General features: G+C 47.4%; 3 protein-coding genes across 4 annotated transcripts; all 3 read right to left on the minus strand.

Annotated features, from left to right (window-relative positions):
• Nucleotides 1-1181: 1181 nt before the first annotated feature.
• On the minus strand, nt 1182-8557 carry ddx47 (DEAD (Asp-Glu-Ala-Asp) box polypeptide 47; the record flags this gene model as incomplete). Its single annotated transcript, XM_079745791.1, has 12 exons — nt 1182-1517; nt 1908-2037; nt 2256-2326; nt 2534-2671; nt 3593-3739; nt 3970-4086; nt 4456-4527; nt 6346-6464; nt 6972-7043; nt 7507-7695; nt 8063-8156; nt 8294-8557. The coding sequence occupies 12 exons, from the start codon at nt 8555-8557 to the stop codon at nt 1182-1184; spliced, it is 1749 nt and encodes a 582-aa protein (XP_079601917.1).
• A 266-nt stretch (nt 8558-8823) lies between these two features.
• wbp11 (WW domain binding protein 11) lies at nt 8824-17549 on the minus strand. The gene is made up of 12 exons (XM_079745767.1): nt 17385-17549; nt 16639-16725; nt 15932-15963; nt 15729-15822; nt 15072-15268; nt 14416-14549; nt 13871-14031; nt 13121-13327; nt 12534-12656; nt 12105-12368; nt 10182-10364; nt 8824-9740 (listed from the first exon to the last, which is right to left on the minus strand). The coding sequence occupies exons 2-12, from the start codon at nt 16700-16702 to the stop codon at nt 9136-9138; spliced, it is 2064 nt and encodes a 687-aa protein (XP_079601893.1). The 5' UTR covers nt 16703-16725; nt 17385-17549; the 3' UTR covers nt 8824-9135.
• Nucleotides 17550-18229: 680 nt separating this feature from the next.
• bglap (bone gamma-carboxyglutamate (gla) protein) lies at nt 18230-19501 on the minus strand. 2 transcript variants are annotated; one of them, XM_079745954.1, is made up of 4 exons: nt 19389-19501; nt 18988-19029; nt 18717-18801; nt 18230-18341 (listed from the first exon to the last, which is right to left on the minus strand). In XM_079745954.1, exons 1-4 carry the CDS (start codon nt 19444-19446, stop codon nt 18239-18241), a joined length of 288 nt encoding a protein of 95 aa, XP_079602080.1. In that variant the 5' UTR covers nt 19447-19501; the 3' UTR covers nt 18230-18238. The 2 variants fall into 2 exon arrangements, with proteins under 2 accessions (XP_079602080.1, XP_079602079.1); XM_079745953.1 differs by having other exon boundaries at nt 18717-18804.
• Nucleotides 19502-23112: the final 3611 nt, after the last annotated feature.

Raw genomic sequence — 23112 nt, forward strand, 5'->3', positions numbered from 1 at the left:
TATCGGCGGGGCTCTGGTATGCACCTCTAAAGATCCGCCCCTCCGGCGGGGCCGCTCCTGAAACCTAACCTCGTTCCCAATCTCACAGCGGAATGCCTGGGACGGGATGGTCCGAATGACCGCTATTGGCGAGAGAGGGGGCGGGACTTTAAGTGGTCAATTGAAGAAATGAGGGCGGGACTTCCGATAGATGTGTATCCATTTAAATTAAATGTTTTCGGACATCGTTACGTCAATATTCGGAAGAACTCCATGTGTATCCTCGTTTTTATTTTCCTTGTCATATTCTTATTATTCGTGCTCTGCGGATTGATAACTGACGTACACAGCTCATGGGAAGGAAGAGTCCAGATATTGAGTTGCGGTAGACCGGGGTAACGCGAAAACTCAGGAAACTCTCAGCATCGGAACCAACACACTTGACCGCTGCTGCTCCCGCCCCCGCAGCGGCGGCCGACCATAGAACCGAGCACGGCAGATCGATAACTTAAAATACCGTTGGGAACAACACACATCAGGGAAACGATAATGGAGTGCTTAGAAATAAGTATCGGGGGTTACAATTATATGAATAGACCAAGAGCTGTGGCGGAAATGTTATCCGTTTAATACTCGATCTATGGGTCTATCTGACATTTCTAGACAGTTGCCCATCATTCACCTCGCACCCGATTGGCTGAGACACGCAGACTCCCCGCCCACCTTTACCTGTTTTTAATAAATGATGCATGGGATACGTCTGTAACACTTCATTACCATAAGACTTTAGAAAAGGCTCAACCCGATACGTTCAAAGCATACTATTTAGAGCAGCCAACTTCTTCACCACCCATCGGAGTTCCCATGCTGGAACCACCTTTTATATTAATAATACTTAATAATAATACTACTAACTAATGCAGTTGATGAAACCGGACAATGAACATTGTCCTACGTATATATATTGGGATTCCACATATCCTGAGAACAGCTGCCTCACCCCAGTGTCTGAAAGATGACCAACCCCCAATATGCATGTAAAAAGCAACAAGACGAAAACGCTGGATTTATGTTGGCATTTTATTACAAATGGAAAGATTTGCAGGCAGACGTTAGGAAAGGCTGTGTAGAAAGTCTCAACGTTTAACATCACAATATTGATGGACATGTTCTGGTATGTACAGAGCGACTCGGCAGCGATCTCACCGCCCTCCCCTCCATGCTGCTCCTCCCCTCTTCCCTCCATCTCCTCCTCTCCCTCCTCCTCCTCTACCTCTGCTACCTCCTCTCCCTCTGCTCCCTCCTCTCCCTCTACCACCCCCTCCTCCTCTCCCTCCTCCTCCTCCTCTGCCTCTACTCCCTCCTCTCCCCCTCCCACCTCCTCCCCCAAACCCTCGTCCCCGCCCTCCGTCTCCTCCCCCGTATGAGCCGGCTCCTCCTCTCACTTTCTTGCGGACGCCGCTGGACTGCTCCGTGTCGTCGTGGTCGTCGTCGCCCCCCCGCGGCCTCTTCCTCTTCTCCTCGTGCTCCTTCATTTCCTGAGGAGGAGGACGACGGACAGCAGAATCACTTTAACCAGAGCTTCTGGACGACATTTTAGCTGGTACACCTCAATCCTACCATTGTCATCAAACCATGTTTTGGAACCTTACGTTAACCAGTACGTTTAATACTTTAATAACGACTAATCTTGAACATTACTTTATTACCTAGTTCTCCTGAGCAATACTTTATTTAGAGCCAAGTAATTTGCAGAGTACTAGTTAATAAACAATGCCTTAAATTAATATGAGTAATATGCTCCAATAGAACCGGTTATATGATCTTATATGATCGGTTAAATGCTTTAATGTGACCGGTTAAGTGCTCTAATCGGACTGGTTAGAAGCTCTAATATGACTGGTAAATGCTATGGTGTCTCGACTCACTAGTCGGGCGAATCGCTGGGCTTCACTGACTCTCTCCACCAACATCATCACTTCCTCTTCCTGTGTGGGGAAGGCTGGAAGTTTCTTGCCAATCAGGGTTTCGATTCGCTGAAACAGCTCCACATCATACCTGTCGTTCAGCGAAATCATAGGACACAATCAGCAAAGCAGTACCAACATCTGACAGGCGGGGGCGCCAAACTCAAGGGAAAACACAACCTTTACTGGATAGTGTGGCAAAATCATGCAGACCTCATGCTTCCCCCCTGGACCTCTCATACAGAAAAGGAGTCGAAATTGAACTGAAATTGAAAGAGCTGTAGAAAGAGAGAGAGGTCTTCCTCTTACTGAGTGATGAAGGTTATGGATTTTCCCGCTCTTCCTGCTCTCGCCGTCCGGCCCACTCTGTGGATATAGTCCTGAGGTGGTAAGGACATAGCAGAATTAAAAACAACATTACCCATAATCCACCACTCAGTTACATCATCCAACACATCCATCACTACATCCATCTGTCTGACACACTAGGACCCCTTCCAACATGAGATATCCCTTGAGGAAGGCTACGTATGCCGCCATGCTATGATGCTACGTATACTAGCTAACTAGCTAGGGGGCGTAGCTACCTTGGAGTGGGTGGGGATGTCGTAGTTGATGACGCAGTCGACGTGAGGGATGTCCAGACCCCTGGACGCCACATCGGTGGCCAGCAGCACCATGCGAGACTTGGCCTTGAACTTATTCAACGCACCCAGACGCTTGTTCTGGGGGAGGGAGGGGAGATGGAGAGAGGGAGGGGAGATGGAGAGAAAGGGAGGGGAGATGGAGAGAGGGAGGGGAGATGGAGAGAGAGAGAGGGGAGATGGAGAGAGAGGGAGGGGAGATGGAGAGAAGGGGAGGAGAGATGGAGAGAGAGGGAGGGGAGATGGAGAGAGGGAGGGGAGATGGAGAGAAAGGGAGGGGAGATGGAGAGAGAGGGAGGGGAGATGGAGAGAAAGGGAGGGGAGATGGAGAGAGAGGGAGGGGAGATGGAGAGAAGGGGAGGAGAGATGGAGAGAGAGGGAGGGGAGATGGAGAGAGAGGGTGGGGAGATGGAGAGAGAGGGAGGGGAGATGGAGAGAAAGGGAGGGGAGATGGAGAGAGAGGGAGGGGAGATGGAGAGAAGGGGAGGAGAGATGGAGAGAGAGGGAGGGGAGATGGAGAGAGAGGGTGGGGAGATGGAGAGAGAGGGAGGGGAGATGGAGAGAGAGGGAGGGGAGATGGAGAGAGAGGGAGGGGAGATGGAGAGAGAGGGAGGGGAGATGGAGAGGGGACAGGGAGAGACAGGGAGAGAAATGTCCCGTTAGTACGGTTTTCAAACTGTGGGTCAAGACCCAGCATGGGGCCTAACGGGTCACGGTATGACCTGAATAAACAGCCCCCCCAAAAAACATACTGGCATGCCAATATGCCTGTGGGTTTCATTTGACCATTATCATTTTTAGAGCCTGAAAAAAGCGGCTGAAGTGATGCAAAATATACACAGAAAAATGTCAGCGATCTCTTTTCTGACATGGTTTTCATGAGTATTTATTGGTTATTTTACTGCTCTAAAAATGAATGGTACCTCCTTAGCTTGACCTTTCTGAAAGACCGACAGGTGGGAAGACAGACAGATAGGAGGACAAGCAGACAGACAGTCTCACCTGGCTCATCTGTCCGTGCAGAGGGATTGCTGTGATGCCCAGGTTGCGTAGCAACAGCGCCACCCGCTGGGCACTGTTACATGTGCCACAGAATATGATGAAAGAGTTCCCGGCCAGCTCGTTCACTATGGACACCAGGTAGCAGTCCTACACACACACACACACACACACACACACACACACACACACACACACACACACACACACACACACACACACACACACACACACACACACACACACACACACACACACACACACACACACACACACACACATTATTGCAAACTCTCAGTAAAGACTTTAATTAAGAGCTTTACTTATTTGACATTATCTTGGAGTGTCCGGCATTGTGCAGAGATGGAATCTGTTGGTACCTTGTACTTGGAGGGCATGAAGACGTAGTACTGCTGTAGTTTTTCCACCGTGGTGTACTTGGTCGACACCGAACACTTCACTGGGTCCTTCAGAGCTGCTCTTTGCAACTTCGCAACCTGTAACACACAATCAGATAACACAACCTCACAACCCATAGGATTGCACAACCATCATGCAACCTCAACCAATCAGGTTGCACAACCTCACAACCAATAGGATTACAGAACCACAAAGAACCTACCATCATCAAACGCATCCCTAAATAAATAAATAAATAAATGATTATACGAATATAGGATCCCACCAATAATGTCCTCTTGAGGCTGCTGTACACAGAGACAGGGCTCACAAGAAGGATGTGATCACTCACTTTCAAAACACGTCGGGGGCGGATCACAAACAGCCCGCCGCCTAGCTACGGTGTCACATGAGCAGCAGCAGGCTGCTGATTGGCTTCAGCGTCATTAAACAGAAGGCTGTCGTACCTTTTTTGTCATGGTTGCAGAGAACAGGAAGGTGCGTCTGTCTCTGGGGATCACCTTCAGAATCTTGTCCACCTGGAACACAAACATGAAAAGGGTTAGAGGTAAAATGGCTGAGGTAAACTTTGGATTAGGGCTGACCGATAAATCGTATTTTCATCGTCATCGCGATATGAACATGCGCGGTTAACACATCGGAAAAGATGCCTGAAACGCGATGAATAAAAATCATTTTATTTACACGCGCCATGTATTCACACCCAGCATGCGAACATTTGACCTATCAGATGGAGCCCTGGATACATGCGCCATGCATTCACACCATTTGGCCAATCAGATGAAGCAACAGCTAGCCGTCGGCGCCGGCAGCGTCCCCGGGTCCTATGTTCCCCCGGGTCCTATGTTCCCCCGGGTCCTATGTTCCCCCGGGTCCTATGTTCCCCCGGGTCCTATGTGTTCCGGAGCCACCCTCAAATGAATTGGTGTTAATTTTGTGGCGACTGCGAGGCTATGTAACACGATGGCGGAGAAAGGAGAGAATAGCGAGGAAAATGTGGTTGACGAAGACCTTGTGGTGAAAAAGAACTGCACTTCTGCAATTTGGAGTTATTTTGGATTCCGTAGCGACGACGTGTTACAAACACAGGTACTGTGTAAAACATGCCGAACAGCTGTGGCAACTTCCAGAGGAAACACAACAAACCTCCATCATTGTTTTCCCCCAGATATTTTTTTATTTCAAGAGTTCAATGTTTTTGTTCAGTTTAGAAGAAAATATTTTAAATTGAGCAGGGGAAATTAAACTTCGTTGGGTGTTCATGTTGTGCACTTTGTTCAATAAAAGTTAAATAAAATAATTTATTTCATTTCTTTATTCAGTGGGCATAGGCTATTCAATGTTTGGGGTCTATGTTAGCAGTGTACCTTTTATAGCAGAAAGACAGGAACTGTATAGCTAATATGCACACTTCAATATTTGTTTATTTATCGCAAGTCATATCTTATCGCAATATTGAACAATGGTATCGCACATCGCAGATTTTCCTCATATCGTGCAGGCCTACTTTGGATAAACAATGAGTTTGGTACATGGTCATGCTGTTATACAGCATGAGTCCGTACTCTTCTGTCCGCAGGGTACGGACCGAAGCCTCAGTCCGAGTCTGAATACGTTTTAAACGTTGAGCATAAATCAGCCTTTACAGCGCAACTGTTAACTGTTGGATCTGCCAGGCATTCAAAAATCTGATTTGAATAAACTTTAAAGGAGACATATTATGGTGTTTTCACAACAAGTAAACATAGTATTTGAGTACCAGAAATGATGTTTTTGAAGCTGTTTGCTGGAAATAGCTCTTAGGAAAAAAAATCTCGCCTACCGCTATTCCCCTCAAAACCCAGGAAAAGTGTTGTTAACTATAAATATAAATACTTACTTTAACTATAAATACTTTTGTATTATCTATTTTTCGACTGAATAGTAGCTTTGATTTTGCAACATCAGAGGTTGAGTGAGAATAAAAGGACGAGTATCGGAGCTACGAATAGACTCCGGACACTGATCAACAGAATCGGAGCATCCCTATTTATACATAAATACTAGTAACACACTAGATATAATGTTGTACATATAATTTAACACATGTATATTGTTATACCTTATACATATACTATATGAATAGACAAGATATACTGTAGTACATACCATAACCAATATGGTCCAAATATATACTGTAATATTTTGACACTAAATATACACTTAATATAACGATTTACTGCCGATCGCCATATAACCATACACATATACTACTATAAACAATAGACAAACTAGTCATATGCTAGACATACTACACATAAGCCGATGTACTGGATGTGGTTCTAGAAGTTCCTCACCTCGGTCTCAAAGTCCATGTTGAGGATGCGGTCGGCCTCGTCCATCACCAGGAACTTGAGCGAGCGCAGGGAGAAGCCCTTAGTGTTCTCCATGTGGTCTATCAGACGCCCGGGGGTCGCTGGACACGCACAACACCAAACCATTCAAAAACATGCATCATATACATCTACATACACGATACAAGAAGTAGAAATGTAAAGGTAGAATGTTAATTTACATTTAGGGCATTTAGCAGGCCCCTTTATCCAAAGCTACTTACTATAAGTACATTAGTCAGAAGAAAGAGAAACAACATATCGCTGTCGGTACAGTAAGGATGCTCATAGAAACAAGTGCCAAGCACTAACAATCATTCGGTTAACCCATTCCCTGTTTACAACAAGATAGCTAGGATAAGATGCACACAATGCTAAGTAATATTTTTAATATTACTCAAAGTTGTCATTGATTTATTGTGTGTCAACGACAACACACAATAAGTGAGCGAGAGGGGTCTTTTAAGGAGAGTGAGGGGGGCGACGGGGCGGTTGTTAATGTGAACATTATTGACCTCATTACATACTAAAGTGTATTCTACAAGGCTTGTTTTCTTATACTACGGAGGGAACCCACAGGACGTGCTTACCGATGATGATGTGTGGCTTCTGGGCCAGGATTAGGGACTGAGCCATCATGTCGATTCCTCCCACCACCACCGCTGAGAACAAACAGAGCGCATCATAACCAATACAGTGAGCAGGAGGGGAACTCATTTCCAGTACTTCTACATCTATTACCTGTTATATGTTGCGTGTTATAAATATAACTTGCACATTTGGAGCATGGGGAAACGCAATTTGGATCCTATGTGTAATTACTTGATGCGATTGACAATTAAGTTCAGTTTGACTTTGAATACCACAGGTTGTCAGCCTTTGTGTGCTTAGCCCAACCAATAGACGTATCCTGCTGCTACTTTTACAAATAACCTTCCGATGGCGATATTAGTACTTGTACGTTGTTATACAGAACATGGACATTTACATTAAGCAGACGCTTTAATCCAAGGTGACTTACAATAAGTACATTTGTCGGAAGAAACAGAAACAATATATCGCTGTCAGCGCAGTGAGGATGTTCATAGAACCAGGTGCCGAGCATTAACGTGTAGGCCTCCGTACCACACTTGACCCCGATGCTGGAGCCCAGGGCCTCGAACTGCTCGGCGATCTGGAAGGCCAGCTCCCTGGTGGGGGTGAGGACCAGGGTGTGGAGCCGCTGGGCCGAGTTCAGCAGGGACTGGAGGATGGGCAGCGCGAACGCCCCCGTCTTCCCCGAACCCGTCTCCGCCAAGCCAATCACGTCCTTCCCTGTTGGTAGTCATGGAGATGGAAGGTTGGATGTGGGGACAGAAAGAGCGGGAAAAGTTAGTACTTGAGGAGGAGGAACATTACAAATCATTTGAAAACAGACATGAGGAAAAGTTCCTGATACTTGCCATGTGGAAAAGGTAATATATCTTCTTCTAGAGATACTGGTTTCTGAACTTATACAGCTGCTACTGGTATGTTATCTACCCTCTATGGCAGCTCTATACAGAACTGGCAGTATTTCGATTTTGTACAGTATTCAAATCAAAATACCTTCAGTTGTATACAGTGGTAGATCAACGTAAAGGTGTTTCAACTTGTAGAGCTACTGGTGTATTCTCTGAAAGTAGTGTTTCGCATATCTTACCGTCTAGTGCTACGGGTATGGCTTCTATCTGGATCTTGGTCGGGCACTTCCATCCCAGCTGGTCGCACGCCTCACACAGGACCTCCGTGACGCCCTGTGGAGCAGGTTATGTGAGCTGGGCAGCTAGTTTCATTCATAAAGACATCACTTTAGAATCATAACACTGGCGAGATATCTGGCTTACTTAGGGACTCGTTTTGTTGTGTCCCTGCTTAAAGATTCACAACTTACCAGCTCCTTAAACGTTTTCGACGTCTGCTCTTCAGCCTCAACGCTATTTACAATTTCGTTATCATCTTCATCTGGCTCTTGCTCCACGTTCTCCTCCTCCTCCACCTCATCATCATCGTCCTCCTCATCATCATCTTCATCAACATCATCATCGTCGGCCTCGTCACCACTGGCAGCGAGGAGCGGGACATCTAATTCTAAATCTTCATATGTTATTAGTTCTTGGTCTGTTTTCAGATCAACACTTTCCTCGTCGTCCGCCATGCTTATAAATCCAACGTGTGACTAGTCCTGCAAAGCGCAGGAGCGGAAGTGGCAGGAAGTTTAAATTGCGGGGCACTCTGGGACTTGAAGTTTATATTTCGGAATGTTTTTTATATTCGGTACAGTAGACATCGAAATAGATATGAAATACATTATGTATGCAATTTAAATCGATCTAATTGTTTTCATATTTTGAATAAGGGGAAGAGATAGGGAAACTATATTTTCAAAGTATTTATTTAATTGTAGATCAAACAATTGTTCAGACATCTGCACTACCTTGTCAAAAACTTTGAATATCACATACGGTTTTTTAGACATTCACAATTTCATTGTCATAGAAAAATGGTTCACGGGTAAATCCAAATAAATCACAGAAACAATAAAACAGAAGGAAGAACACTTGTCTGTTGGAAAGAAATGAACATTAAACAGGTTTACATTTGTGAGTTGAATTTAACGTTCTGACGGATGGGTCGGGGTTAGCGCACAAAACCAACAAAGCTAACCTAGCCCGGGGCTAATCTAGCCAACGAAAAAGCTAACCGCGCTAAGCTAGCCCTAGCGCTGCGCTAGCCTCACAGCAGGCCCTCCATCTCCCTCATGAAGGCCTCGTACATCTGGTCCTTGGTCTTCATGTTGGGCGGGGCCACCGGCTGGGCGGGGTGACTGGGGGCGTGCGAGCTCTGCTGCTTGTGGCTCGCTCCGTCATCCCCCCGCCGGCCCGCCGCCCGCTCCGTCTGGGGCCCCGGGGCCGGCCCCCGGTTGTCCCGCCGGACCCTCAGCGCCGTGGGCACGAAGCGCGTCACCTCCGCCTTCGGGTTGATGATCTGGGGCTTGGCCGAGATGGTGGCCCCGCCCCCCGAGACCCCGCCCCCCGGGGGCCCGCCCACCGTCGGGGCCCCGCCCAGCGAGGTGATGCTGGCCTGCTTCTCGATGGTGGGGGCGTGGTGGCGTCCGGGGGCGGAGCCTGCGGTGCCGGGCGGGGGCGGCGGCATCATGACGCCGGGCCTCAGGGAGGGCGGGGGCATGGAGGGCGGGGGCATGGCGTTGTGGGAGCCGTCGGGGTTCTTCTGGCCGCGCTGGGCGCCGGGAGGGGCGCTGAGGGGCGGGGGGAAGAGGGAGAGGGGCGGGGCCATAGGCCGCGGCGGGCCCCCGGATCTTGGGGGAGGAGGGGGGAGGCCTGCGGGCGGAGGGAGGGGGAAGGGGTTACATTAGATGGTTTCAAAACAAACTGCAATTAAAACCATGTGAAGCCCCCCAAGACCCTTAAACTACCAGATATCACGTTTGACGTCCACAAACGCACTTCATAAATAACACGTCACATTATTAATACAGAACCTTTCAAAGACAACACGCACGTCAGGATAGATACTAGTGCATCGATGTCCGATACGAATAATTATAATAATTATATTATAATAATAACAGCCATCCATTTTGCAGTTGAAAATGCACACGCTAACGTGCTAACGCTAGCAGCTCTGATATGAAAGCACATCAGTGATAAGTCCCTGGGCCAGTGGGCCACCTTAAAGGGGACTCCAGATAGATCGAATAGAAGTAGTGAGGTCTAACTTTAACGCAGAGTGGGAGCGCCCATTGACAAATAAACGCTCACCTGGGGGGCCAGGAGGGGGCAGTCTGGGCGGGGGTCCTCTGGGCGGGGGGCCGGGGGGAAGACCCGGCGGGGGTCCCGGGGGAGGGCCTGGGGGCCGGCCGGGCGGAGGCCCTGGAGGCAGCAGACGGGGCATGGGGCCCCGCAGGCCGGGCATCCCTGGGGGCCTCAGGAAGGGAGGGGCACCTGGGGGAGGAGGAGTGTTACCATGGAAACACCGGGAGGCCAGCTAACAGGCGTGCGGCTTAGGACAGCAAACGGTACAGCAAACATCAGTCAACATCAGTCAACATCAGTCAACATCAGTCAACATCAGTCAACATCAGCCAACATCAGTCAACATCAGTCAACATCAGTCAACATCAGTCAACATCAGTCAACATCAGTCATCAGTCAACATCAGTCAACATCAGTCATCAGTCAACATCAGTCAACATCAGTCAACATCAGTCAACATCAGTGAACATCAGTCAACATCAGTCAACATCAGTCAACATCAGTCATCAGTCAACATCAGTCAACATCAGTCAACATCAGTCAACATCAGTCAACATGCACATTGGTTGCTAGATGACAGCGCTGGCTTTGTCAGCGGATTTCAAGCTCATGATTTTTATGTTGTGTTTAAGTGATTTATATTGTGAGTAAGTGATTCCTATATTGTGGATTGTACTACTATTGTGTTTCACCGAAATGATATGGTTTTTCAGTGGAAACTCGTATAGCAATGTTTTTGGCAAATATTTAGAGAGCTCTAAACATTTGGAGATCTGTATATATTAATAGATCCGCCATGTCACTAAAACACAGGAAAAGACAGATTTTGAAGCGGCTTGTGGTGGCTAATCACGCTCTCACCTGGTGGCATAATATCACCCCTGTAATATTCAAAATATGTTTGAATTTTTAATGCTCAAATTTGGCCTATTATTAATAGTTACTATGCACCTATACAGACAGCCCATTTACGTTTTTTTTTATTACTTTTCTCAACAGTGTTCTAACTGCATTCATAGTGGTAAACTACAATCATAGATCACTAATCATCACTATCTGTAATATGTATTGATCATTCATAGTGGTAAACTACAATCATAGACCACTAATCATCACTATCTGTAATATGTATTGATCATTCATAGTGGTAAACTACAATCATAGACCACTAATCATCACTATCTGTAATATGTATTGATCATTCACAGTGGTAAACTACAATCATAGACCACTACTCATCACTATCTGTTATATGTATTGATCATTCATAGTGGTAAACTACAATCATAGACCACTAATCATCACTATCTGTAATATGTATTGATCATTCATAGTGGTAAACTACAATCATAGACCACTAATCATCACTATCTGTAATATGTATTGATCATTCATAGTGGTAAACTACAATCATAGACCACTAATCATCACTATCTGTAATATGTATTGATCATTCACAGTGGTAAACTACAATCATAGACCACTACTCATCACTATCTGTTATATGTATTGATCATTCATAGTGGTAAACTACAATCATAGACCACTAATCATCACTATCTGTAATATGTATTGATCATTCACAGTGGTAAACTACAATCATAGACCACTACTCATCACTATCTGTTATATGTATTGATCATTCATAGTGGTAAACTACAATCATAGACCACTAATCATCACTATCTGTAATATGTATTGATCATTCACAGTGGTAAACTACAATCATAGACCACTAATCATCACTATCTGTTATATGTATTGATCATTCATAGTGGTAAACTACAATCATAGACCACTAATCATCGCTACCTGTTATTAATATATGTACTACAGTTGGCGCTACAAGCCAGCGTTTAACCTCCGGGAACACACAACGTTTGGAGGGACGCGCTTCAGCAGGTCAATGAACAGGGAGGGGCTACCCACCAGGTGGGGGTCCAGGGGGCGGGCCCGAGGGCCTCATGGGGGGCGCCGGGGGCGGGCCCAGCGGCGGGGGCCCCGTCATGGGCGGCCCCTGGAGGTGGGGCGGCGCCTGCTGCCCGGCCATGGGGCCCGGCGGCGGCGGGGGTCTCTGGTGGGGCAGGAGGCGGGGCTCCCCAGGGGGGCGGTCCTCTGTGTCGGAGTTGTCCGACTCGTCTGTGTACTCCTCCTCCACCTCCTCGTCCTCCTCCTCCTCGGGGACCGACTGACCTGAGAGCACAGGGACACGGGGGGGGGGGGGGGTCAGGACTAGACTAGACCTTGAACAGAACAAGACCGGGAGCAGGACGGGGACTGGTACTGTGAGGGGTCAGGGGTCAGGCACCCAGTCGGGGGGTAAGGCCTTGGGTTCAGGGGTCAAGGGTTGAAGCTCACCGGCCATCCTGAGCATCATAGCCTGGAGCGGGGTGATGGCCTTCGTCTTCTTCACCAGCCTCTTCTTCTTCTTACCCTCCCGGGGGGCGGCGGGAGGCATGTCTGCGAAACGCACGCTGCGCCCTGGAAAAGACAAAGACACACACACACACACACACACACACACAGACACAGACACAAAGTCACGTGTTTGAACAATCAAACAGACCGTTAAAAAAAGGGAAATGGAGTGCATTTATATTGCGCCTTCTAACCAGTGGCCACTCAAAGCGCATTGCAACGTTGCCTAACATTCACCTATTCATCATGCACACATTCACACACCGACAGCTGCGTCAACCATGCAAGGCGACAGCCAGCCCGTCGGGAGCAGTCAGGGTGAGGCGTCTCGCTCAGGGACACCTCGACACTCAGCTAGGAGGAGCCGGGGATCGAACTAGCGACCCTCCGGTAACCAGCCAACCCGCTCCACCTCCTGAGCCGCACGCCGCCCTTCAAAAGGGTTGACAATGACATTCAAGCGACAAGGTGGGGGTCGGCGTCGCACCAAACGAGGACCCAAGCTCTGCAGAGGAAGAGGAGCTCACCTGCTTGTCTCTCTCTCTCCTCCTCCCGTCCTCTCTCGTCCTCGGGCGCTCTCCCTCCGTCCTCGCCTCCCTCGCCCTCGCTGTCTTCCTCCGAGTCGCTGTCCTCCTCCTCGCCCTCCTCTCCGTCCTGGTCGCTGTCGCTGCCGCTGTCCGCCTCGCGCCCCAGCTCCATCAGGGGGTCCGCGTCCAGGCCCGGGATGCTGGGCTCTGGGGAGAGAGGGGCCGGGGGGGGTGCAGTTAGATCACTGGGGGGCTCAAACGTTTACTACACGTCTGCATTTACATGTATTTATTATTATTATTGAGGGGTTCCAGGGAACAGACACTCGTTACGAAGAAGCCCATGAACCCAAAGACAGGCACCCGTCTTTGGGTACCTGTCTTTTAGAACTGGACCAGCGGGTACCAGCTGGTACCTGGAACAACAGGTACCAGCAGGTACCAGCTGGTACCAGGACCAGAAGGTACCAGGACCATCAGGCACCAGGACCAGCAGAGACCAGGACCATCACTGGGTACCAGGACCAGCAGGTACCAGCTGGTACCAGGACCAGAAGGTACCAGGACCAGCAGAGACCAGGACCATCACTGGGTACCAGGACCAGCAGGCACCAGGACCAGCAGAGACCAGGACCATCACTGGGTACCAGGACCAGCAGGCACCAGGACCAGCAGAGACCAGGACCATCACTGGGCACCAGGACCAGCAGGCACAAGGACCAGCCTGGTGCTGACGGGCGTGGGTCGTACCTGTGTCTGGGCCGGGGGGCCGGCGGACAGGGATGCCGTACAGCGCCAGGACCTGCGGGGGAGGGGGCCCGGGAGGGGGGCCCGGAGGTTTCCTCCCCGGGGGGAGGCGGGGGACCCCAGCCACCGCCGCTGACATGGGCCCCGTGGAGGCAGACCCCTTACTGCCAGGAGGGACGGACGACAAACACAATTAATACACGGATCACTGCAGAAGACACTTGGTGAAGGGTTAGACCTACGCCATTAAGGTATCCCTTTTCTTTTGCCCACATCTGTCCGTCTTGTTATTTATTATTATCTATTTCAATTTTATTATTGTTATATATTGATATATATATATATTGGTATATATCATACCAGTATTATTATTAATTGGCTTTCCTCATCTTAACATTCTTGGGCACAACATAACAGTGCACTTCCCAAATTGTGTTAAATATCTGTGTGCTACTGAAATCTCTAGCTTGTTAGCAGCAGAGCTACACCTAATAGGGTCAGCGTACGGCCCTGCGATGGGAGCCAGGGGCCCCAGAGGTCAGACCCACCCGAACGCGGTGCCCTTCTTCAGGATGGACGGGGGCTGGGCCCCGGGCAGCGGGATGTCCTGGATCAGGATACTGGAGGGGGCGTGGGGCATCTCAGGCAGAGGGATGCTGTCCACCTCCACGGCCTCGGCGTTCTGAAACACACACACACACGGTGACATCGCTGCTTCCATGGGGTTCTTTACGAGGCGGTACGGGTTCATGCTGGAGGACAACAGTGCGGCTAGGTGCAAGAGCACTTTGTCACACGCTTTAAAAACCTTTATCATAGTGTTGTCTCATCAAGGTTATCCTCTCATCTCTATTATTAGCAGAGCGCAGAAGGTTGTATCAGGAGGTTAATGAATGTTCATATCAAACGGACTGCATTTATTTAGTGCTCTTCTAATCAGTGGCCACTTGAAGCCCTTTGTAATATCCCCTAACATTCCCCAATTGATACACACATTCACCGATGGCGGTGTCAGCCACGCAGGGCTACAGCCAGCTCGTCATGAGCATTCAGGGTGAGGTGCCTCGCTCAGGGACACCTCGACACTCATCTAGGGGGAGCGGGGGATCGAACTAGCACCCTTCCGGTGACCCGCCAACCCGCTCTACCTCCTAAGCCACATGCCGCCCCGTATCAACGTCTGTCACCCCCAGCGCCCGCCTACCTTGACTGAGTCAAAGTAGAGGGACAGCTGGCCCCGCTTGGTCTCGTAGTCCAGCTCCAGCTTGCGCAGGTCCTTGTAGGTGTCGGGGTTCTCCCGCTCGTAGAGGTGGACGATGCGCTCGAACGTCTCCCGTAGCTTCTTCCTCTTGTCCCGCAGGACCTTCTCGTTGAGCAGGGGCTGCTGCACCGGGTTGAACTCTGACCCCCCGACCCAACAGGAACAGAACCCCAGTGGTCAGGTGTGGAGGTGGAGGTGTGTTGGCTCTAGGCTAAATAGTCATCACTTATCAAATCATTCATACAAATATCAATATAAACATAAATATTATAATGAATGTTTAGAAGGTTAAATGTTTTGCTTTTCACGTTTTTAGAAGGTTTTATGTTTGAAGATTAAACGTTTAAAAGCTTTTGATGTTAAGATGGTTTAATATTCACAAGCTTTAAATCGTTAAATGTTTAGCAGGTTAAAGGTTCACACATTATACATGTTTAGAAGGCTAATTGTTTAGATATTTAAATGGTGAGAAGGTTGTATGTTTAAGGATTACATGTTTACAAGCTTTAAATGGTTGGACGGTTGTGTTTAGCAGGTTAAAAGTTTACACGTGTGAAACGTTCAGCAGGCTAAAAGAGTAAAGTCGGCGTGGCTGCTGACCCATCTCGTCCAGCTTCTCCATGTCCTTGATGATCTGTCGCGGGTCCTTCATCTTCAGCACCGCCGCCCGCACCATCATCCTCTGCTTCTTGTTCTGAGAGGGGAACAGGCAGCCAATTACAACGCTGCCTTCTCCGGCTCTAATGGGTTTATTAATGTGACCTCAGTGTGGAGCGTCCTCTGAGCATTAATACAATAAATACCTTTTTCAACTCCCGCTTCCTGGCTTCCTTCCCTGTAGAAAGACAGTGAGAAAATGGTTAGAGACAAACACCACGACAGGAAGAGGGAGCTATGTGTTGGAGTAGAGGGGAGAGAGACAGTGGGAACATGGTTACTGACAGACACCGAGAAAGTGAGAGGGGATTATGTGTGGGAGAAAAGAGGGGAGTGGGAGGGAGAGAGACACTGAGAGGGTAGTATGTGTTGGAGTGAAGAGGGGAGAGGTAGACAGAAAGAAGGAGGTGTATGTGGGAGTAAAGAGGGGAGAGAGAGAGAGAGAGAGACAGTGAGAACATGGTTATGGACAGACAGAGAGAGAGAGGGAGGTATGTGTGGGAGTAAAGAGGTGAGAGAGAGAGAGAGACAGTGAGAGGGGAGTATATGTAAGAGTAAAGAGGGGAGAGGGAGAGAGAGAGACAGTGAGAGGGGATTATGTGTAAGAGTAAAGAGGGGAGAGGGAAAGCGAGAGAAATTGAGAGGGGATTATGTGTAGGAGTAAAGAGGGAGAGGGAGCGACAGAAAGAGGCGAGCATGTCTTGGAGTTCAGGGAGGAGATAGTGAGACAGAGAGGGGAGATAGTGAGCGGAGACTAAGGTGGACTGACAGACAGAGGGAAAGGAGAAAAAGGAGTGGCAGAAGGGAGTGAGACAGGGGTGACAGGAGTGAGAGAGGGGACAGTGGGACCTACTGGCTTGGTCCGTGGGGTTCATGAACTTCCCACTCTTGGTGGAGGAGGTGGAGCGTCGCCCCATGGTGACGTCTCTTCTCCTTCACCCTGAGTAACACAGAGGACACGCTGGTTATAGGTTTATAGTGAATACACTGAAATGCTCACATAATACAAAAAGGACAGTGTAGCGTTCAAGGTTGTTATCCCAGAAAATAAATGTCAGGGTTGATTGTGTAAGCATCCTATAGTGTAAATGCCCCCTAACTACTCCTTAATGACATCTGAATCCACTGCAAGACTCTCTGGATAATCGTAACTAATAAACGACTAAGATAAACGTAATGTTGTAGACCGGCTTGTGCATTTTCCCTGACAGGTTACACCCACCACTAAGCATATATGGGTCGCACTGCTGATCAGAGAAGAGGATTGCGTGTTCTCCTTTCCACCACATTGTTCTAGCTCCATATCCACTTTGACACTCTTGATTTCACACAACTATAAACTTCAAATTTGGCCCATTGCAGCTCACAATATTACATTGATTGAAACTGCATTGACTACATTGGTGATGTTTAATTCTGCAAGGACAAGGGCGATAGAGATCAAATAGAAACTCATGCATTGCGGCATCAATCCATGCAACAGGACCTATCACATCGAGGTGGTGCAGAGCAGTAACAGAATGAACCCCCGGTGGGACATGTTAGTTCTGGTAACCAGCGTTAGCCACCAGCTAACCGCAGCAGGATCAAAAACCTTACCTTCTACTCGATAAATCGGTCGGCAAACTCCCAGGAGACCGCCTCCCGGAAATGGAAAACTAAATAGCACAACTCTGCGGAGTATATCTGTGTATTTCTGTGTAAAGTGGTTAAAACTAGCCCACAATGAAGAGTCTCTTGGCTAGTTATTCGCCATGTTTACGTAGCCGCGGCGAGGGCGGAAGTGACGTTATTACGTTGGTTCAAAATGAGAGCACGTCAATTGTAGGACTCCCTCTAGCGTCCACCACGTGTAACTTAATTAGTACACATGCACTGTATGTGGTCCGTGCAGAAATGTGCACTTTTTAGGTTAAATCAAGGGCGTAGGAACCGGGGGGGACGGAGGGGACGTGTCCCCTCCAATATCGGAGACAGGCGCATTTGTCCCACCTAAAAATTATACCGGATCTGACAGGTTTCCGATATGTGTCCCCCCCAATGTTAAACTCATTCCTACGCCCCTGGGTTAAATGGTCACAAATTTAGTTAAATGTCTTCGCTTATTTGCTTTTTGGAAATATTAAGGTTGGCCTTTCTCTGTCCTGGCTTGCTGGTGAATAAATGCATTGATGTGAGTGTAAGTGGTGACCTTTTTCAGAACCAACCTCATTCTGTATACATTTGTTTATTACCAGCCTTTCAAAAAATGGATTCATCACAAAAACAAACAATGGATTGACTTTTGATAGGTTAAAAGTGTTTATTTGGTTAAAAACAATACAGACAAATTCATCTACAATTGTTTCATTTTTTACTTTCAATTAAGCCTTGAATATAATGGGCGGGTCTTGAAGAGGTGTCAGGCCTAGTGGGCGTGGTCTACTGTGGGTTTGGCCAGCTGTGGGCGGGATCTAGAAGGGGATTGGTCCGTAGTGAGCGGTATAGGCGGCGATGATTCCGGCAGTGTCCATCATGCTTTCACAAGCCACGTCCACCTCACACACCTCCATCAGACTGGGAGGGAGGGAGGGAGGGAGGGAGGGAGGGAGGGAGAGGGAGAAAGTTGTATTTAGTTTTATAAAGTTAAAAAGATCTTAAACATGAACATATATGAGGGGAAGAGCAGATCAGCAGCCCTGAGTTCTGGAACTTTGTTCCTAGTGCATAGGCTGAAAATGTATCTTTAGAAAGAAGCCCATGACTTTACTCATTTTTCAACGTCAATTTATCTCTCAATGGCTTATTCAGTTCATTGAGTTTAGCCCCAATTGTTTCAGCCTTGTGTGAAGATTGTATATTGTAATAACTTTTTGACTCATGATTCATGTGGGTCCTGAGACCAGAGAAGCTGAGAACCAGTATTCTAGAGGGTTCTCGAGGGTGTCTCACCTCTCCAGCTGAGTCAGGGTCAGTTCTGTAGCAGCTCTCTTGGGTCGGACCACCGTGTCCGCCTCCTCTCGCTCAACAAACACTCCTGCTACACACACACACACACACACACACACACACACACACGCAAACACTCAAAATGACTGTGAAACTAAAATATAATTTTTTTTAAGATTGATGCTGTGTGGCGGTCACATTAACAAAGTATCAAGCTATATTGAACTGTAAGGGATTTTAAAAGCTTTTAAAGTTAATAGTGTGTTGGTCGTACCCTCCTCATGCGCCGGTCCCTGCACCACATCCTTGTCAATTCCTGCCAGAGGAGACAAAGAGAGGCAGGATGGTTAATAGCCCGGGATCAGTTTGAACAATGCAGGTTAATAATTATGGATGATTTCTCAGCCTCCACCGATCACCCAGACACAGAACATGTTGGATGGAACGCTTCGGCATTTCATCAAACTTTTAAATTCTCATTCAGGTAGAATATTCTGTGATCCATCCTAAAGTTCTTACATAATATCATATAATAACATAACATGACGTTCTATGTCAAAGTTCTAACATAAAATGCTATGTCAAAGTTGAGACATGAAACAGAGTGGTAAAGCGTAACACTATTGAAAAGCTTTACCACAACATTCTACCAGGGATAGGGAGAGTCTTGGCTACCTGAGGACAGACAGACGGCCGCCAGGGAGGCGAGGAAGAGGAGGACTATGGTCTTCATCTCTCCGTTCTTCTTTATTCCTTCAGCGTTGGCAAAACAAGTCAGGACTGACCGATTTCTCTCCTTCTGTCTCTCTTTCACACACACACATTGGCTTATATATGTTTTGTGTGTGAGGGGACACCCCCTCCAGAAGATGGAAGGCCGGTTTCTGGGCACCTACCATGAACACACACACACACAAAAACACTCCACAATTATACATACTCACGCACAAATGCTCACACACATACACACAGACACACACATTCTGGAACATGTGCGTGCATGTAAATACATAATGTAGAGTTAATGCATCCAACAGCTTGTTTATTTATGTTTAGGCAGGAAACTATACTTAGAGTGTCGATGTGTGTATGTTATTCATAGTTATGTATTATTATTTAGTGTTATTACAGGACTTATAACCTTATTGCTAATAATAATTCCTTATTATAACGTTATTGCAGTGATAGTATACAAGCTGCACCTGTAGAGGTCAGTGTTTTCCTTAACGGAATAGGTTGCATGAATCTCACTGCAGTCCAAATGATTTGATCACACAATTCACTGCACTACTTAGTTTTGAATGGCAAAGTATGCCCATAGCATGAATGCATTGCATTTCTTCTAGAGAATGGACTGATATCGCCTTCATCTGTCCGATATACAAACGTAAGCCTATTTCCAAATGCATCATGAACGTATAACGTTGGTCTTTTTGTTACAGCCAAGCATGCAAGCGTTCTGCTCTGGTAGTGCGTCCGTCAGGTCATGTTGATGTTGGACCAGACTGTATCTCTGTTTAGCCAAGCTGTATCTCTGTGTAACTAGACAAGCTGTAATTTGCCCGTCTGGGTCAACCCTTATGCATTTCCATTTGGACGCACAATACAAGAACCCAGTCAAAATAGAGCAGACGACTGGCCGTCCGGGACGGCAGCCCGGTCCGGACCTCGGCCCGGTCCGGACGTTGGCCCTGTCCGAGCTCGCCAGGTGGCTGCGTGACAGTTGAACCCAGTGGTCCCCAGCCTGGGGTCTTAAAAAAACGGACTTATGAGACGTTAGACATAAGACACTTTATTTGTCATAGTAGGCATACAACAAAATAATGTTTGGTAAACTCTCACTTACCAGCAGCCAAATCGAGTCAGCATATTTATAGCGCGCATTTCACACGTGTAGTTCAATGAGCTTTACATAGGGTTATAATTCTAATTAAAAGATCAAACATATCGGAAGATCAACCGTGCAGCAGAAAAGCGAAGTAAAAGATGAAACAATCAGCAAAATAAAAAACAAATTGCCACTAGATGGCGCTGTTAGTCATAGGCCTATGCCCTACAGAACAACAACGTTGGGAGACCGGATTTGGGAGTTTATCCCAGGTCTAGGAAACATAATTTATTATGATCGATGCCTCACCATGACTTGGTTTGTTTGAAAGATGCAAACTAGCACATCAACATAGCAGTATTGTTATTTGCTGACATCAGTCTTGGAGAGGAGAGAGCACTCGTTCACCCGACTGCTGTTCCCACAGTTCACTCCCATAGAGTTTTCCCTCTTCTCATGCCCAGAAGGATAGTTACACCTCATCCTCTTATTAAAGTTCTCAATATTGACAGGCTTGCTTTGACACGAGGTGGAGGCAGGACCTTACTGGGCACCACACAATATGCGCAGTGAGCACAGTGAAGGGGGGGGGGGGTATTCCTGGGTTTGATGGGGGCTGGACAAAGCACCCAGCCCCGCGGTGCACCTGTGTTCATAATAAGGGTTGAGAAGGATGTGTGGTTGCCCATTTGAACATGTTGTGGTCTGTAAGTGAGGAAGTCCATAATCCATAAACACTTTGAAGTGGCTAATTGCAAGTCTACCAATTTATGGGAGATTCTAGTATTGAAAGTGAAGCTAAAGTCAAAAGTCCCCTGACATTACTTTGGTAGTTCTAGTGGGAAAGGGCTGTATGAGACTGCATCCTCGAGATAGAAATAGTACAAACCTTTTAAAGCACTTTATAATAACTGGTTTTAGGGCAACTGAGCAATAGTCATTAAGGGCTTTTAACTGCTGTCTTTTCGGACATAGGGACGATGTTGGTGGGTATCAGACAGGGGGGGGACTGCAGTCTGCAGACCCCACCACTAGGGAGAGGTGAAAGACACTGGTGAATACATCCAGTTATTAAGCACATGACTTCGGTGTGCGGGCCTGACACCCTGTGAGGTCCTGCTGCTTTGGTGATGTCTATTTCCATCAGTGTATCCTAACTGGTGGCGCTGGGGGATAAGTACATGCTCCTCTTTGGTCGGTGTCAAGGGAGCTCTCAGTCTGCTGTTTTGGTTGTCAAAGCGATGGAAGAACTGGTTCAGGGTGTCAGTGAGGGCATACCGTACCCTCAGCAGAGGCTGTACATTTCTGTCCAATCATAGTCTTTGGTTTGGAAACACCTTAATGGTTTTGTGGTTAGAGCCGCCTCAGTACATATACTGTATGCATACGTCTATATAGGCCATGACAGGTAAGGTGTGTTCTGAGTCTGCCTCGTGTGCAAACACTTCCCAGTCTGTGTTTTCAGAAGAGTCCTGTGCTAGTGAAGTGGCTTCCTCGCTCCAGCCTTGGACAGTTTTAATGGTCCTACAGATTAGAGGTTTCTAAGGGGAAAAGATGTGATGAGGTGTGCTCTGATAAACCGAGCTGTGCTGATGGGGCGGCTTTGTATACTCCTAGGATGTTTGGTTCGACTCAGTCAAGAATATTTCAGTCTCAGTCTGGTTGGGAAATCAACATTTTTGTGGACTTTAGACGGTACTATTAGAACTTCAGGTTAAACTGCCTCAACAGCAACCCCTGCAGGCCAGGCCAGAGGGGAAAGGGCCGTCTGGGTGAAGTGGTGGGGGGAGGCAGAGGCAGCAGAGGCTCCTGCCGTCTGTGAAACCCTGCCTTCACATGGAATCAGGCAGATGGTAAACGGAACAGCGTGCAGAAGGGTCCATCTTCCATCTGCTGTCTGCCTGATTCCATGTCAGCGCAGCATTAGTGCGTGGTCTCTTGTACCAATCCAGAGTCTACGTCTCTGCATGGAACCTTGTTTAGGAAGAAATGTGTACGGTAGTCAACAGCGAAAGACAAATCATTGTTAGATCCCGTTTGAATTTGATGAAGAGACCTTTAATGGTTGTGTCCCTTGTATAAAAAATGATTATGATTCAAAGCCACAATCAGAATACTGCCAAATACTACACTGGGATACAGATAATGCAGAGGGTTAATCTGTTAAAACAATATACAACAATTTACAGACTTGGGCTTGTAGTAAATCTCCATAATAAAGCTAGGGTGGGCAATTTGGAGAAACCAGCCATTCCATAAAAACACACGAGTATCTCTCTAGCTTGAGTCTGCCTAGCCTTGTGTGGAACAGTCTGGTCATGGGCAATGACAGCACTGGCAGACTGCATTTTATACAGATGGTTGATGGTAGGTTATAAAAACATTTCATTCCGGACAAATTCAATGATCGAAAGTGCTTATTACAGGCCTGCGACAGCCACAGATACCGATTTTCACCCAATCTGACATAATTACATATATTACCTTCCCTAGTTTTAATCTGGTCCCAAATGTATCGGTCTGATTCAAAATGTGAACCAGAATGAAGGAGACTAAACAAAATAGTGGTAA

Source organism: Pollachius pollachius (assembly GCF_949987615.1).
Source record: "Pollachius pollachius genome assembly, chromosome: 11".
Lineage (NCBI taxonomy): Eukaryota > Metazoa > Chordata > Actinopteri > Gadiformes > Gadidae > Pollachius > Pollachius pollachius.

Coding starts and splice junctions, on each gene's coding strand:
- bglap (XM_079745953.1), bottom strand. CDS start 19,446: ATGAAGACCATAGTCCTCCTCTTCCTCGCCTCCCTGGCGGCCGTCTGT. Junction 19,030..19,388: donor GGCCGTCTGTCTGTCCTCAG/GTAGCCAAGACT, acceptor CTCCTCTGGCAG/GAATTGACAAGGATGTGGTG. Junction 18,342..18,716: donor ACCCTGACTCAGCTGGAGAG/GTGAGACACCCT, acceptor CCTCCCTCCCAG/TCTGATGGAGGTGTGTGAGG.
- wbp11 (XM_079745767.1), bottom strand. CDS start 16,702: ATGGGGCGACGCTCCACCTCCTCCACCAAGAGTGGGAAGTTCATGAAC. Junction 15,964..16,638: donor GAACCCCACGGACCAAGCCA/GTAGGTCCCACT, acceptor GTCTTTCTACAG/GGAAGGAAGCCAGGAAGCGG. Junction 14,550..15,071: donor TCTACTTTGACTCAGTCAAG/GTAGGCGGGCGC, acceptor TGTGTGTTTCAG/AACGCCGAGGCCGTGGAGGT.